The 15223-nt window shown below is 41.3% G+C and overlaps 1 protein-coding gene across 4 annotated transcripts in view; it reads right to left on the bottom strand.

Moving 5' to 3' along the window:
• The window catches only part of LOC122548600 (CUB and sushi domain-containing protein 1-like), a 2407075-nt gene that overhangs the window by 600716 nt on the left and 1791136 nt on the right, over positions 1-15223 (bottom strand). For all 4 annotated transcript variants that reach the window (XM_087978377.1, XM_087978362.1, XM_087978369.1 and 1 more), the window contains exon 11: positions 5358-5461. In XM_087978377.1, the coding sequence (XP_087834503.1) occupies positions 5358-5461 (104 nt within the window). The remainder of the gene's footprint in view (positions 1-5357; positions 5462-15223) is intronic.

Here is a 15223-nt window from a genome sequence, read left to right as displayed (position 1 = left end):
CACAAGCAGCCAACATTCAAAACCCACTAGGGCTGTGACCTGGATATGGCACAAACTGCACTGAAAATTCTAAAGTATGCAAGATTGATTCCAAAGTGAGTACCACCTGTATGGAGTTAACATTTTGAGTCCACTATGACTTTCCATCATATTTGATATCGGCAAAGGCTTCCCATAGAAGACAGGTTAGCAAGGTTAAATCTCATGGAATGTAGGGAAAACTAGCCATTTGGATACAGAACTGGCTTGAAGATAGAAGACAGAGGGTGGTGGTGGTGGAAGGTTGTTTTTCAGACTGGAGGCCTGTGATCAGTGGTGTGCCATAGGATCGGTGCTGGGTCCTCTACCTTTCGTCATTTATATAAATGATTTGGATGTAGGAGGTATAATTAGTAAGTTTGCAGATGACACTAAAATTAAAGATGTAGTGGACAGGAAAGAAGGTTACCTCAGAGTACAATGGGATCTTGATCAGATGGGCCAATGGGCTGAGGAGTGGCAGATGAAGTTTAATTTAGATAAACGTGAGGTGCTACATTTTGGAAAAGCAAATTATAGCAGGACTTATACACTTAATGGTAAGGTGCTAGGGAGTGTTGCTGGACAAAGAGACCTTGAAGTGCAAGTTCATAGCTCAGTGAAAGTAGAGTTGTAGGTAGATGGGATAGTGAAGAAGGCATTTGGTATGCTTGCCTTTATTGGTCAGTATTGAGTACAGGAATTGGGATATCATGTTGCGGCTTTACAGGACGCTGGTTAGGCCACTTATGGAATATTGCATGCAATTCTGGTCTCCTTCCTATTAGAAGGATGTTGTGAAACCTGAAAGGGTTCAGAAAAGATTTACAAGGATGTTGCCAAGGTTGGAGAATTTGTACTATAAGGGAGAGGCTGAATAGGCTGGAGCTGTTTTCCCTGGAGTGTCGGAGGCTGAGAGATGACGTTACAGAGGTTTATAAAATCATGAGGGGCATGGATAGAATAAATAGACAAAGTATTTTCCCTGGAGTGGGGGAATCCAGAACTAGAGGGCATAGGTTTAGGGTGACAGGGGCAAAATACAAAAGGGACTTAAGGGGCAATTTTTTCACACAGAGGGTGGTGCATATATGGAATGAGATGGCAGAGGAATTGGTGGAGGCTGGTACAATTACAGCATTTAAAAGGCATCCGGATAGGTATATGAATAGGAAGGGTTTAGAGGGATATGGGCCAAATGCTGGCAAATGGGACTAGATTAGGTTAGGATATACGTCGGCATGGACTGAAGGGTCTGTTTCTGTGCTTTACATCTCTATGACTCTGCGAGCTTCCAAGCATATAATAGCAACAAAAGAAAAACAAATAATAGCAGTAGAGTTAAGACCACCCACTCCATTTCTGTAACAGAAGCTCAGACATAGTAAGGCTGGGTGAATATGAGGCATTGCAGAGATTGGAGCTTGTGGATTGGATATAGTGAATAATCTTCCTTCATTGTTAGCCATTCCTCCTGATGGTTGTGATTTCACTGCCCTGGGGGGAAAGAGGATATTCTACGTCTGCACCACTCTATCCACCAGGACATCTAGGTCCCTGCCCATGAAGCATGGCATCAATTGTCCCTCATCTGTCATGTCAGTCACCAATGTCAGGAACCACGAAGGGCAGTTCCAGATTAATGAGGTAAAAACAATGACTGCAGATGCTGGAAACCAGATTCTGGATCAGTGGTGCTGGAAGAGCACAGCAGTTCAGGCAGCATCCAACGAGCAGCAAAATCGACGTTTCGGGCAAAAGCCTTTCATCAGGAATAAAGGCAGTGAGCCTGAAGCGTGGAGAGATAAGCGAGAGGAGGGTGGGGGTGGGGAGAGAGTAGCATAGAGTACAATGGGTGAGTGGGGGAGGAGATGAAGGTGATAGGTCAGGGAGGAGAGGGTGGAGTGGATAGGTGGAAAAGGAGCTAGGCAGGTCGGACAAGTCCGGACAAGTCATGGGGACAGTGCTGAGCTGGAAGTTTGAAACTAGGATGAGGTGGGGGAAGGGGAAATGAGGAAGTTGTTGAAGTCCACATTGATGCCCTGGGGTTGAAGTGTTCCGAGGTGGAAGATGAGGCGTTCTTCCTCCAGGCGCCTGGTGGTGAGGGAGCGGCGGTGAAGGAGGCCCAGGACCTCCATGTCCTCGGCAGAGTGGGAGAGGGTGTTGAAATGTTGGGCCACGGGGCAGTGTGGTTGATTGGTGCGGGTGTCTCGGAGATGTTCCCTAAAGCGCTCTGCTAGGAGGCGCCCAGTCTCCCCAATGCGATTAATGGTACTTGTCTGATAATCAAAGGCTTTAAAGTAAAAGAACCAGAGGTTACTTGAAGAAAAACATCTTTACACTAAGAATGGTTATGACCTGTTCCCCAAATGAAACAGAGTTAATGACAACTTCCACAAGGGAATTGGATAAACATGATATTCAAAGAGAAATCACAAGACTTTAGAGTAAGGGCAAGGGAGTGGGACTAATCTGATAGCTGTTTCATAAAAGCCAAAAGAGGCACTGGGAGGAAAGCCCTTTTTATGTACTGCATCATACAATAATGATATGACATCTGGTGTACTACTTTGATGACAACAAAGTGGTTGGCATTGTCACGTACATTTCTTTGAAATGCTAAACTCATGTGATGTTTAGTGAGCAAGATTCAGTTGAAGAAATCCATACTTGATTATTTTAGGACTGTTGTGATTTTATTCACAAGAAAGGGGACAACTTATTGAACTTGAAAACAACTTTGATCGAGGGCTTATTGAGTGATTATTCTTTTGGGCTCTTGTAGTCAGGATATCTGATGTCTTGGAACCCTGTAGGGTAATAAGAAAGGAACAGACTGAAGTTTGGACATCTGAGGAATGCTGAGAGAAGATTGTTGCCTTATTAAAAAGGAACATTGTAAGGCATGTAAGAAACTCAATCACATTGCTTTGAGCAAGTTTCACTAACTTTTTTTAAACTTAGAGCTTCATGTCATCCTGTTGCACAAACAATAAGATTATATGACTATCTTTTTAATGGAGAATCATCTTTAATATTAATTACGGTGAAATGATGACTCACTTGGGTGAAATTATTCTTGGGCAGGAATACAAAATGGGTAATAGCAAATTCTCTGTACATTTTACACTTCGCCAGATTACTCACTGGCCATTTGTCACTGGGACTTAATATCAATTTAGAGATCATAGAATCTATCTTATTCAGTTTTGCAGTGAAGAAAGGTGCCAGAGAACACCTATTTGACATGACGTCTTTATCAGTACCACGTTAAATGTCACTGACTTAGAATTGTCTATTTCTACACTGACACTTGGTTCAACTGATGATCAAGTGAATGTCACATCCCATCCTAATGGGTCAATTATGGTGGTAAACATTATAATGCTACCATTTTTTTAAACTGGAAAGTAGCAAATATAACCTGTTATATCGCAAAGAGGCAAAAACAGGAAATTATGTTGGTATGTTGTCGGGAAGGCATTGGGATCATTCCCAGAAAGGGTCCAATGGGCACTGGGAAAAAAATCAATACTATCAGGAAGACCCAATTGGATGTATGAAAGGAATACGATGTTTTACCATTTTATTAGACTTCCTTTAATGAGTAATATGCTGTGGATAAAGAAGGGATTGTACTTGCATTTCAAGAAGGAAATTGATAATGCACCTGACATGACAAGAGGCAGGATATCCCCTTCCCCACCAAGTACTGTTTAGCATGGTGGAGTACCAATTCATCAGCCAAGGGAGGAGGGTACTTGGTAAACAGCAGGTTTCCTTGCCCATGTTTAACCTGGAACCATGAGACTTCATCAGGTCTAGAGTCAATGCTGAGGTCTCCCAGTCCAATGCCCTCCTGACTGTTTGCCACATTACTGCTATCTCTGCTGGATCTGTCCTGTTGGTGGGGCAGGACATATCCAGGGATGGCGATGGTGGTGTCTGGGACATTGCATGTAAGGTATGATGCCGTGAACATGACTTTGTCAGGCTATTGCTTGACTCGTCTGTGAGACAACTCTCCCAATTTTGACACTAGCCCCCAGATGTTGGTAAGGAGGACTTTGCAGGGTTGTATTTGCCATTGTCTTTTCCAGTACCTACATCAATGCCAGGTAGCCTGTTCGGTTTCATTTCTTTTTTGAAATTTTGTAATGATTGATACAACTAACTGGTTTTCTAGGCATTTCAGAGGGTAGTTGAGAGTTGGCTGCATTGCTGTGGACCTGGAATCGCAAGTAGGCCAAATCAGATTTCCTTCCCTGAAGGACATTATTGAACCAGATGTTTTTTTTTCTGACACCTAACAATGATTTCAAGGTCATCATTAGATTCTTAATTCCAGATTTGAACTCGGGTCCCCTGAAAACCAGCTGAGTTTCTGGATTAATTGTCCAGCAATAATACCATAAGGACATTTTTTTCCCCACTCATCACTGCTTAAAGGCTGCAGCTGCAACAGCACCCAATTAGATGATCACATTGCAAATTGTTTTAGTCATTGGCACTTGACTCTATTATCTACTTCCTCTTTCAATGAAGGAGATTGCACAGTATTGAATCTGCACCACAGAAGCACATCAGGGCTGCTTGGATCGTGGGTTTACTTCTTGCAAACTCTAGCACCAAGAAGCTCAGAAGCACAAATGCCATGGAAAGTATTACCTCCAAGTTATCTTCCAAATAATACACTTGCTGTCAGGAACATATTTTGCAATTTGTTGATCATCACCAAGTCGGAGTTCTGAAAATTCATACATACCATCATTGTTGTGGTGCACCTTCAAAAGAACTGAAGTAGCTTACATAGAAAGCCCATCCACCTTCATCATACAGCAATGGGGAATGCTGAATAAATTTTGAAACTTTATTGCTGGAACAGCACAGCAGGTCAGGCAGCATCCAGGGAACAGGAGATTCGACGTTTCGGGCACAGGCCCTTCCTCAGGAATGAGCAGAGAGTGTTCAGCAGGAGAAGATAAAAGGTAGGGAGGAGGGACTTGGAGGAGGGGCGTTGGAAATGTGATAGGTATGGAAATGTGATACCTATCACATTTCCAACGCCCCTCCTCCAAGTCCCTCCTCCCTACCTTTTATCTTCTCCTGCTGAACACTCTCTGCTCATTCCTGAAGAAGGGCCTGTGCCCGAAACGTCGAATCTCCTGTTCCCTGGATGCTGCCTGACCTGCTGTGCTGTTCCAGCAATAAAGTTTCAACTTTGATCTCCAGCATCTGCAGACCTCACTTTCTCCTCAATGCTGAATAAATGCAGCCTTGTCCAAAGAACAGTCAAAACAACAAATACTAAAAAGGTGTTTTTTTTAGACAGTACTCACGCATATAACACTGTCCTGGTATCTCCCACTTTCCCTCCATCTCCTACAGTCAAGGTGTCATAACCTCGTTCCAGGTCAAATTCTTCAAATTTTAACTTAATGATCTGTGGATAAACAAAACAAAGCTGATGTTTCTCTGAAAATTGATTTTTTCTCATATAAATATTTCAGAATTATTCTCACAAAAATATTAAATCAATTCTACCTATTTTTCCAACAATTGTTTTCACATATTGTACAGATAATATTTCATTTTTAAAGACTACCTTAAAATAATTGTTCCCAAGTAATACTTATCAAAACATCGTACCGACATAAGGGATGCTAAATTACCAATATTTCCACAGGTAATCATGTGTTTCACATATAGTAACTCTGTTACAGCTTTTGGTGCATCAAGGGTGCATTGCAATTGAACTTAACAAACTAAAATATACCATTCCATTTTTAAATATTTCTGCAAAATGTTAAATCATAGTTAAACTCTGTATCAGAAACAGCAAGTGAGACACAGTCTTTATTTACTCAGGAGACTGCTATTATCATGTGCTTTTGATAGAGATAATTGGTTATACAATACGTTATTCTGAGATAAGATGACTGAGACATTTGCATGTGTTTTCCAGGCAAGCACTTTGTTTTGCTAAAGTATATTTGTTTATTTTATGAGAGATTAATGACAGGAACAATCTTAGTGTAACACCAACACAGTGCAGATGAAAACTGTAAGCCATATATGAACACTATGTTCAAAATGAGGCCTGTTCATAACTTGCCATGGTTACCACCCAGTTACTATAGCTAACAGCAGCTCTCATTGGAATACGAGGAGAGTCAGAGCACAGATGGAAATTGCTGGAGAAACTCAGCATATCTGGAGAGAAGTGTCTGAAGAAAGGTCACTGGACTTGAAACGTTGACTCTGCTTTTTCTCCACAGATGCTGCCAGACCTACAGTTCGTTGTTTGTTGCAGAGGGCCAGAACATGTGTCTTTTGGGTATCGGAACAATAGAATCATAGTATCCCTACAGTGCAGAAAGAGGGCATTTGGTCCATTAATCCACACCAACCCTCCAATGAACATCCCATCTGGACTCAGCCCCCATCCCACTCTACCTCCATGACCCCACATTTCCCATGGCTAATCCACTTAGCCTGCATATCCATGGATACCACAAGGCAATTTAGCATGGCCAATCCACTTAATATGCAAATCTTTGGACTGTGGGATGAAATTGGAGCACACATCAGAAACTGACACAGGCCTGGGGAGAACGTACAAACTCCATGCAGACAGTCACCCTAGGCTGCAATTGAGCTGGGTCGCTGGTGCTGTGAGGCAACGATGCTAACCACTGAGCCTGATCTTTCAACAAAATTGTACAATCACCTTTGAATTGATGAACACCTTCAAAACTAATTTAGGTAGACTTAAAAGTGAATTATAACTGCAACCATAGAATTGTATTTAATAGAAGTAACAGTATCTTGCTGACTGACTTGTAATCGAGTTTTTGGGAAGGCTCATTTTATAAATTACTGCTCAGGTTCATAACAGGTCAGCTGTGACCCTCCTCCAGGATCAAGGATGCCATGAGCAGATCTCTGTCCTCCAGAGTGCCTCCAGTCAATCACAGATTGCCAGCTCCATTGAACAGCAATGCCACTGGGTGGCAGTGGGAAAGGCAATGGGAGGCAGAGGTTTCTGACGATATGACACTTGTTGCAAACTTTCAGAGTAGCTGCTTTTCAATTAAATGTTCATGAATAAAAGAAAGAACTTCATGCTTGGGGAGCTCTCAACATCCAAGCCATGTTTCCTATTTTTATCCAGACATCGAGAATTCAAGGGGTGAAAATGTGTCAAGAAACATTTTTAGTCTTGTAGGGTGGGTAATGTGGATTTAGCAAAATGTTACCTAGACTTCATGTGTCAATCTCTTGTCACATGACTTCATGTGACAAGAGATTGCATCAACTGAGATTTAGAAGGAAAGTGTTCTTTTGATTGAAGTATCCAACATATCCTTGATAGATGAAGTCATGGGGATCTAATAGAGATGTGTGACTTAAAAATTAGTAAAATACAGGAAAATAAATTTAGCCCTTCAAGTCTTTTTCATCATTCAATGAAATCCTGGCTAATCTGTGAACTAACTCTATCTGTCCACCTGTACCATATATTCCTTAATATATTTAGTTAACAATAACTATGAATTTCAGATTTAAGATTTTACCAACTAGTATTTGATATTTGCAGAAGTTTCATAGTTCAAACAACCTTTGTGTGTAGAATTGTTTCATAATTTCAATCCTCAAAGGTGCTACTCCAGTGTTTAAGGAGATGTCCTGAATACTGGACTCCCAGTTATCTGTATTGACCTTAACCGTTTCCCTTAGTATGTTGGATACTTCAATCAAAAGAACACTTTCCTTCTAAATCTCAGTTGGTGCAATCTCTTGTCATAATTTGACACATGAAGTCTAGGTATCATTTTGCTAAATCCACATTACACACCCTACAAGGCTAAAAATGTTTCTTAACACATTTTCACCCCTTGAATTCTCGACGTTTTGATACAACAGTCAGCTTTCCATGGACCTTTTTGCTGTGACTCTGTCACAGTTCATGATATTTTAATGATCTTTATGCCTAGATCACCATGGTCCTTTTGAAACTCTGCTGTTTCCAGTTTTTCATCATTTGGAAACTGCATCAAGATCATTCAACAGACTTCATTCAAATAAGCAAGGCAAAAGTGAGGACTGCAGATGCTGAAAATCAGAGTCTAGATTAGAGTTCAGCTGGAAAAGCACAGCAGGTCAGGCAGCATCCGAGGAGCAGGAGTCAATTAAAAATATCTTCACTGAGGGATCTGATTTCAATCTGGACCTCCGCTTCCATGGGCTATGGGAATGTGAAACCAACATTTGGAGTATCTATTCCTGATGTACTATCCAGAGGTCCTTACAGAATGTTTATAAATGGGTTTCAGCTCTAATACAATATGTATTCAAAACCACAGTCACGTATTGTGATGGCTGACATTAAAAAATATTACTACTTGATTGAGTTAGAGGAACATGAAATCAGGTAGAGCAAGCTTTCAATACCTTCAGAAGAGAAGTGTAAAGGAGAAAATTGGTGCGAAAAATGTACAAATTGTAATCAACTGCAGCATCTTTCCAAGAAGCTGATTAACACTGCAAAATGTGCAAAACTTAGTGCTGCTTTTAATATAAAGTCCAATAAATATAATCCATGTAAAGAATTTAAAATTTGCCTCAAGAATTTAACAACAGCAGCAATCACCCTGACATCTCCATTATTAGATACTTGATAGTGTAACATATAATGGAATTGAGGAAACATGCAAATCTAGTATCCCAAAATGTAATGGCTTTGCTTCAATTCGAAAAGCGATCTATTGCAAGCTATCCAGCACACTCGTATTCTATTTCTATAAATTCTGCAGCGTTGACAAGTGAATTGTGTTTCAGGATACTACATGATTGTTACAATAAGAAGTAACATTACTCGTTGTATTATAAGAAATTGAAAAACACATTTGTGCACCTGCTCCCAGGAATTTTTTTTATCCTCACTCAGCAAGCTTCTTGAGATTAGGAAACAATTGTTAATATGCAAATGTATTCAACTACCAGTGTCAGCATGATATACCTAAGATGACATTTATAGTGATATATTGAGAGAAATTAAAGATTGTAGTTCCCAAAATCACTGGAGAGTTTGCCTGTCCTCGGGTTTTGCCTGTCCTCGGATGCTGCCTGAACTGCTGTGCTCTTCCAGCACCACTAATCCAGAATCTGGTTTCCAGCATCTGCAGTCATTGTTTTTAGCTCTACTTTTTTATCTCATCAGCAAATCTGCTTAGAAATACTGGAGTGACGGTAGTGTTCTTTAATCAGATTTTCAGTGACATGATCATAATCAGGAAGCAGGCAACAGCTCAAGCTAATATTTACTTTTCTTTTGACTTTGTTTATACTCCTGATAAACAAATCTTGAAAAAGGAACAAGAATTAAATTAGCCACCTTTTGTGTTGAGACCCACTGGGCTGAGTCTTGTCATTTTTGTCAGGTTTCATGGAGGGTTATACTTTGTAAGGCCAATTGAGCTTTCTCGGGCTATCATCCCGAAATCACCCCATTAACCCATACGGCAATGCTCTCCTCCGATATTAGCCCAAAGTTCCTGCTTGCAGATGTAATTGCTATTGCACAAATATCCCAAGATAACTTTGGAGCCTGGTACCAGCACCACCGCTGGGCATCTGGACAAGCACTGGCATTCCAAAGCTGTCCTGCATCATTGCACACACTCCTACACATCACAGGTGATAACAGAAACAGGGGCTATGATTGATGACAGGGGCTTCGAGGTCCCCCTGGATAGGATTGTACAACAGAATCTGTCCGCTTCCCACGGACTAACAGGGAGAACATGACACCCAAACTCTGCCAATCTTGTCTGAGGTTGCCATGTGGCTCAGTGCCATTGCCATCACCCAGCAAAATTCCCAGCCATGCAAGAAAGGTCTTTGTGTTTGTTTAACCATTTTCTGTCTGCTACCTCACACTCACTCTCTCTCTGCTACTGTACCATGCACTATCACTCTCATTATTGCCTGCAATGTCTGCCCTCACTCATTTTCACCCATCCCAATCCCTAACATACAAACCTAGCATGACCTCTGCCTTGCCTCCTCACTCACCAAGGATAACGTATCCCTCTTCTGCACCAGCATTTACACATTATTCACCCCTTCTCATCTCACTCAATCTCTCTCTTTCTCTTATTGCAGTAGAAAACAGTACACATGAGGACACAAAGGGTCAGTTCATGTAGCCGGCTGCCTGACATCATTCTCCACAGACCCCTTTGAGGAAAGGATCTGAATGCTGCCACGTTTGTAGGGGACGCAAGCATAGATGGGAAGGCAGAAGTGAGCATGACACAACGTCTGCAGAGATATTGTCATCCTCTCTGCCAATGTGCCAGTATATTCCAAGTTTAATCCTGCTTCCAATCGGAGGACACCAACAACCTTTAAGAAGAAATTCAAATTTACAGCAAAGCTGTAATGTCATTGTGACAAGAATTTTTTTTAAAATGAATTTTACTGACTAAATTCACTCTTAACCATGTTTGATCGAAATGTGACTCTAGTCAACTGCTCGAGAAAACCTGGCACCACCAACACTACCTGAGAGCGGACAGAAATAATAATAAATGCTGGACTCGAAAGAAATATCCACATTTTGAGAAGAAAAAGAGAAGGTGATGTCAACAATGCAACAATTCAGTCAAGATCAGTTGGAAATACCTAGACGTCTGTTCATATCAGATTCTGTGGGGTTGATTTTTTTGAGCATATGGAACTGATGGCGGATGTGGAGAATTTGCATATTGCACAAAAGATGTATCCTGAATAGCATAACAAGTTATAATGGAGACACGTTTACATGCTATCACCAGTTCATTTTCAACTGGAAACATAGCATAATTTGGTATTTCTGCTTCATTTGTGGCTCGTTACAATATTCATAACTGCCTTTTTAAAATCATATAAAAGAAAATAATATATTTTAACATTAAAATACAAAACCATAAAATAATTTGATTTATGAGCACTGCAGTTAAGAAGTATCATTAAATACTGACGATTTATACCAACATTACTGCTCTCATAATACAATATTTAAGTTAGGAGAATTCATGTCATTCAGCCTCTCAAGTCTGTTCCACCATTTGACAAGATGGTAGGTTGATCTAATTGCGGCCTCAGCAGCGCTTAAATGTCTATCCTCTATTATGTTGCCTTCAAGTTGATCCAATAGCTGTCGAACTAAAACTTGAAAATATTCAATTACTCCATTTCCAATGGTGTCTGGGGGAGAGTATTCCACAGAACAATGAATGTCTGAGAAGAGGACATTCTTGCCTCCAGCTTAAATAGATCATCCCCTCACTTTTTAACAGTGTTGCCTAAACCTAGGCTTTCCAATAGGGGGAAATAACCTCTCAGCATTCATCCTATGAATTCCCCTCAGTATTTAATAGGTTTCAATAATCCAACATCCAATTAAAATGCAGATAACAAGAAATCCATATAAATGCAATATCATACCAAATTTTACCCATTGGTGTTCAATCATAGGACTGAACACAAACATTATTCAAAGGGTGGACTCCCAGAACAGTGTTGTATCCTAACTGTTTCTTTCCTGTGGAGTTTCAGTAAACTAGTTTGGGTCATTCAAAGTCATGACTATCTCTACCAACTTTATCAGTTAGACTAGAACGCTCCAACGTGCAAGGTTTGTAACTTATTTGACGGAATATTCAACTCAAATGTTTGATGTTCACATTAAAAAAAATTAGAAATAAATAACATTACAACCTTTGCCTCCAACACACTACTTCACTAATACTAATATAATCCACATGAATATATTTCATCACCATCACTGCAAATGGCTAAAATTCATCATGGTAATTCCTGCATATTATTGAATTTATAGCTAATGGAAACTATAAGATGATGGAAAAGGTTTTGTCAATGCACAATGATGTAGCTTGAGATAACTTAACAGACCTTAACAAAATTTGATGAGGTTGGATAATGATGCATAGAGCAAAGCATACCAGCTGAATTTGTTGGATTCAATGGTGCTTCCTGTGTTACAGCTGTAATTAAAATTGCATGGTCAGTCAGGAGCACAGTTAGTGGGAGTGAAGACTTCACGTGAGTGAAGAGGAAATGTGCTTCACAGTAGTAAAGAGTTGGCTTAAGTAAGGTTTAATGCAAAAAGTAGAGTCGAGAGTGCGGTGCTGGAAAAGCACAGCAGGTCAGACAGCATCCAAGGAGCAGGAAAATCGATGTTTCAGGCATAAACCCTTCAACAGGATTCATTTTGGGCATAAGCCCTTCATCAGGAATGAAGGGCTTATGCCCAAAACATCGATTCTCCTGCTCCTCAGATGCTGCCTGACCTACTGTGCTTTTCCAGCACTACACTCTCGACTCTGACCTCCAGCATCTGCAGTCCTCACTTTCTCCTCCTGCAAAAAGTAAAGATTTCGGATTGAGATGTGGCCAGGAGAGAATAGAACCAGCAGACTGAGAGGCTCACCCTGCAGTGAGACCAGTAGTGGGATGACATTGCACACAACAATTTGAAGCAAGTTCAGGAAAAAGAGGTGACTGGTGAGTTTTTTTTCACCTTTTAAGTTCAGGTAAGATCATCATGATCTAGATCAAGTTTTTTTTTCCCTCTTTTTTTTTTGAAAAAACTAGTTCAGTATAAGTTTGCTATTCATCGAAAACAATTAATTACTATAAAATGTATGACTATAAAGAGCAGGGATTCTAAAGTAAATAATTAATGATAATGAGACATTGCTAGCAGGACAGTTGATGAATTGTTGCTCCAGCATGTGGGAGCTGCTGGAGACCAAAGTTGTAAACCATCTGTTGTAAATGTTTGCAGCTCAAGGCACTTTGGAACCAAGTTGTGGGAGGGCAGTCTGCAGATATGTGCCACCTCCGGGAAGGGGAAAGTTACCAGGACATTTTGCTCCAAGAGACAGTTATACCCTCCAGATGAGCACGTTTACATTTAATTTGCATTCAGGTACTGGGGCTGACCACAGGTGAGTCAGTCTGGTGACCAAGCGAGCAGTGTTCAAGGAACCTTGGTATCTGCAACTGTCCTACGGTTAGAGGTTCTTGCAAAGTGTGAATGAGAGTTGGCGCTGCAGGGAGGATAAGTGAATTAACCATGGTACCATACAGGGGGTGTTCAATTAGGGAGAGGAGAGAGAAATGCAGTAGTGGTAGGTGACAGTGAATTAGGTATAGATACTGTTTTCTGCAGCCATGAGCATGAATCTTGAATCTGTGGGTTGTCTGCCTGGTACCTTGGTTAAAAAGACCTCCTCAGGATCAGAGACGAACACAGGTTGGGAAGAGAGGATTCAAGGATAAAGGAGAGAACTTGTGTTTGGAGGCGGAGAATGAGGGTGAGATCCTAAATCAGTCAGTTTTTACCCAGGAGAAGGATCTGAAGGATAGTGAGATTGGTAAGGAGCATGCTAATATGCGAGGGCATTTTGAGATCAATAAAGAAGTTGTGTTGGGACTCTCGAAGAGCATTAAGTTGGATAGGTCCCCAAAGCCCATTATCTACCCCAGGTATTTGAGAAAGGCAAGAGAAGAGATTGCTCGGGCCTTCACCAAGATCTTTGCATCATCATTCCCCACTGGAGAGGTCCCAGAGGACTGACAAGTGGCTGATATTGTTCCTCTGTTCAAGAAGGAAATTAGGGATAATCCAGGAAACTATAGACTGGTGATTCTCACATTGGTGGTTGGGAAGCTATTGGAGAGAATTCTTGGGGATAGGATTTCCGTGCATTTGGAAAAGCAAGGCCTAATGAGGGACAGTTAGCAGGGCTTTGTGCAGGGCAGATCATGTCTTAGTGAACTTGATTGAATGTGTTGAGAAGGTGACAAACTTGATTAATGAGGGTAGAGCAGTGGATGTTGCCTATATTAATTTTAATAAAGCTTTAAACAACGTCCCTCATGGTCGGCTCATCCAGGTGATTAAGATGAATGGCATGCATGGTGACTTGTCCGTGTGGATTCAGAATTGGCTTGTCCATAAAAGGCAGAGGGTAGTGGTGGAAAGCTATTTCTCTGGCTGGAGGTCCATGACTAGTAGTGTTCTGCAGGGATCCATACTGGGACCTCAGCTGTTTGTGATTATATGCAAATGACTTGGATGAAAATGTAGATGGTGAATTAATAAGTTTTCACACAATACAAAGATCAGTGGGATGATGGATAGTGTAGAAATTTGTCAAAAGATACACGGGATATAGATCAGTTGCAGATATGGGTAGAGAAATGGCAGATGGAGTTTAATCCTGGCAAGTGTGAGGTGCTGTGCTTTAGGAGATGAAATGTTAAGGAAAGGTATACAGTTAATGGCAGGACCCTGAACAGCATTGATGTTCAGGTAGATCCTCAAGCCTATACTCCCTGAAAGTGGCCATGCAAATAGCTAGGGTGGTAAAGGCGGCGTATGGCATGCTTGCCTTTATTGATCGGGGAATTGAGTACAAGGATCAGGATGTCATAGTTAGGACACACTTACAGTATTGCATTCAAGTCTGATCACCCCATTATATTCTGATTATATTCCCAATTTTCATCACCAAACCATCATCTCCCAGACCGTCCACAACCTCATCATCTCTGGGGATCTCCCATCCACAGCCTCCAACTTCATTGTCCATGAACTCTGCACTGCCCAATTCTAACTTCTACAGAAGATTCACAAACCTGATTTCCCGAGTTGACCCATTGCCTCAACCTGCTCCTGTCCCACTGAACTCATCTCTGCATACCTTGACATCGTCCTGTCCCCATTAGTACAGGAATTCCCCACCTCCATTTGGGACACCACCCAAGCCCTTCACCTCCTCTAAGATTTTTGTTTCCCCGGCCCCCAGCGCCTCATCTTCACCATGGACATCCAATCTCTGTATACATCGATCTACCACAATGAAGGTCTCCAAGCCCTCCATTTCTTCCTCTCACACCGTCCCAACTTGTACCCTTTCACCAACACCCTCATCTGCCTGGCTGAACTGGTTCACACTCTCAACAACTTCTCCTTCCAATCCTTCCACTTCCTCCAAACCAAAGGGATAGCCATGGGCACCCACATGTGACCTAGCTATGCCTGTCTCTTTGTTGGGTACACAGAACAGTCCATCTTCCGCAGCTACACTGGCATAATCCCCGATCTTTTCCTCCGTTACATCAATGA

This window comes from Chiloscyllium plagiosum, unplaced genomic scaffold (assembly GCF_037043375.1).
Source record: "Chiloscyllium plagiosum isolate Xiang-an unplaced genomic scaffold, Cpla_swu_hap1 HiC_scaffold_3, whole genome shotgun sequence".
Taxonomy (NCBI): domain Eukaryota; kingdom Metazoa; phylum Chordata; class Chondrichthyes; order Orectolobiformes; family Hemiscylliidae; genus Chiloscyllium; species Chiloscyllium plagiosum.
Note: the sequence above shows the minus strand (reverse complement) of the source record. Positions and strands in the feature narration are given on the sequence as shown.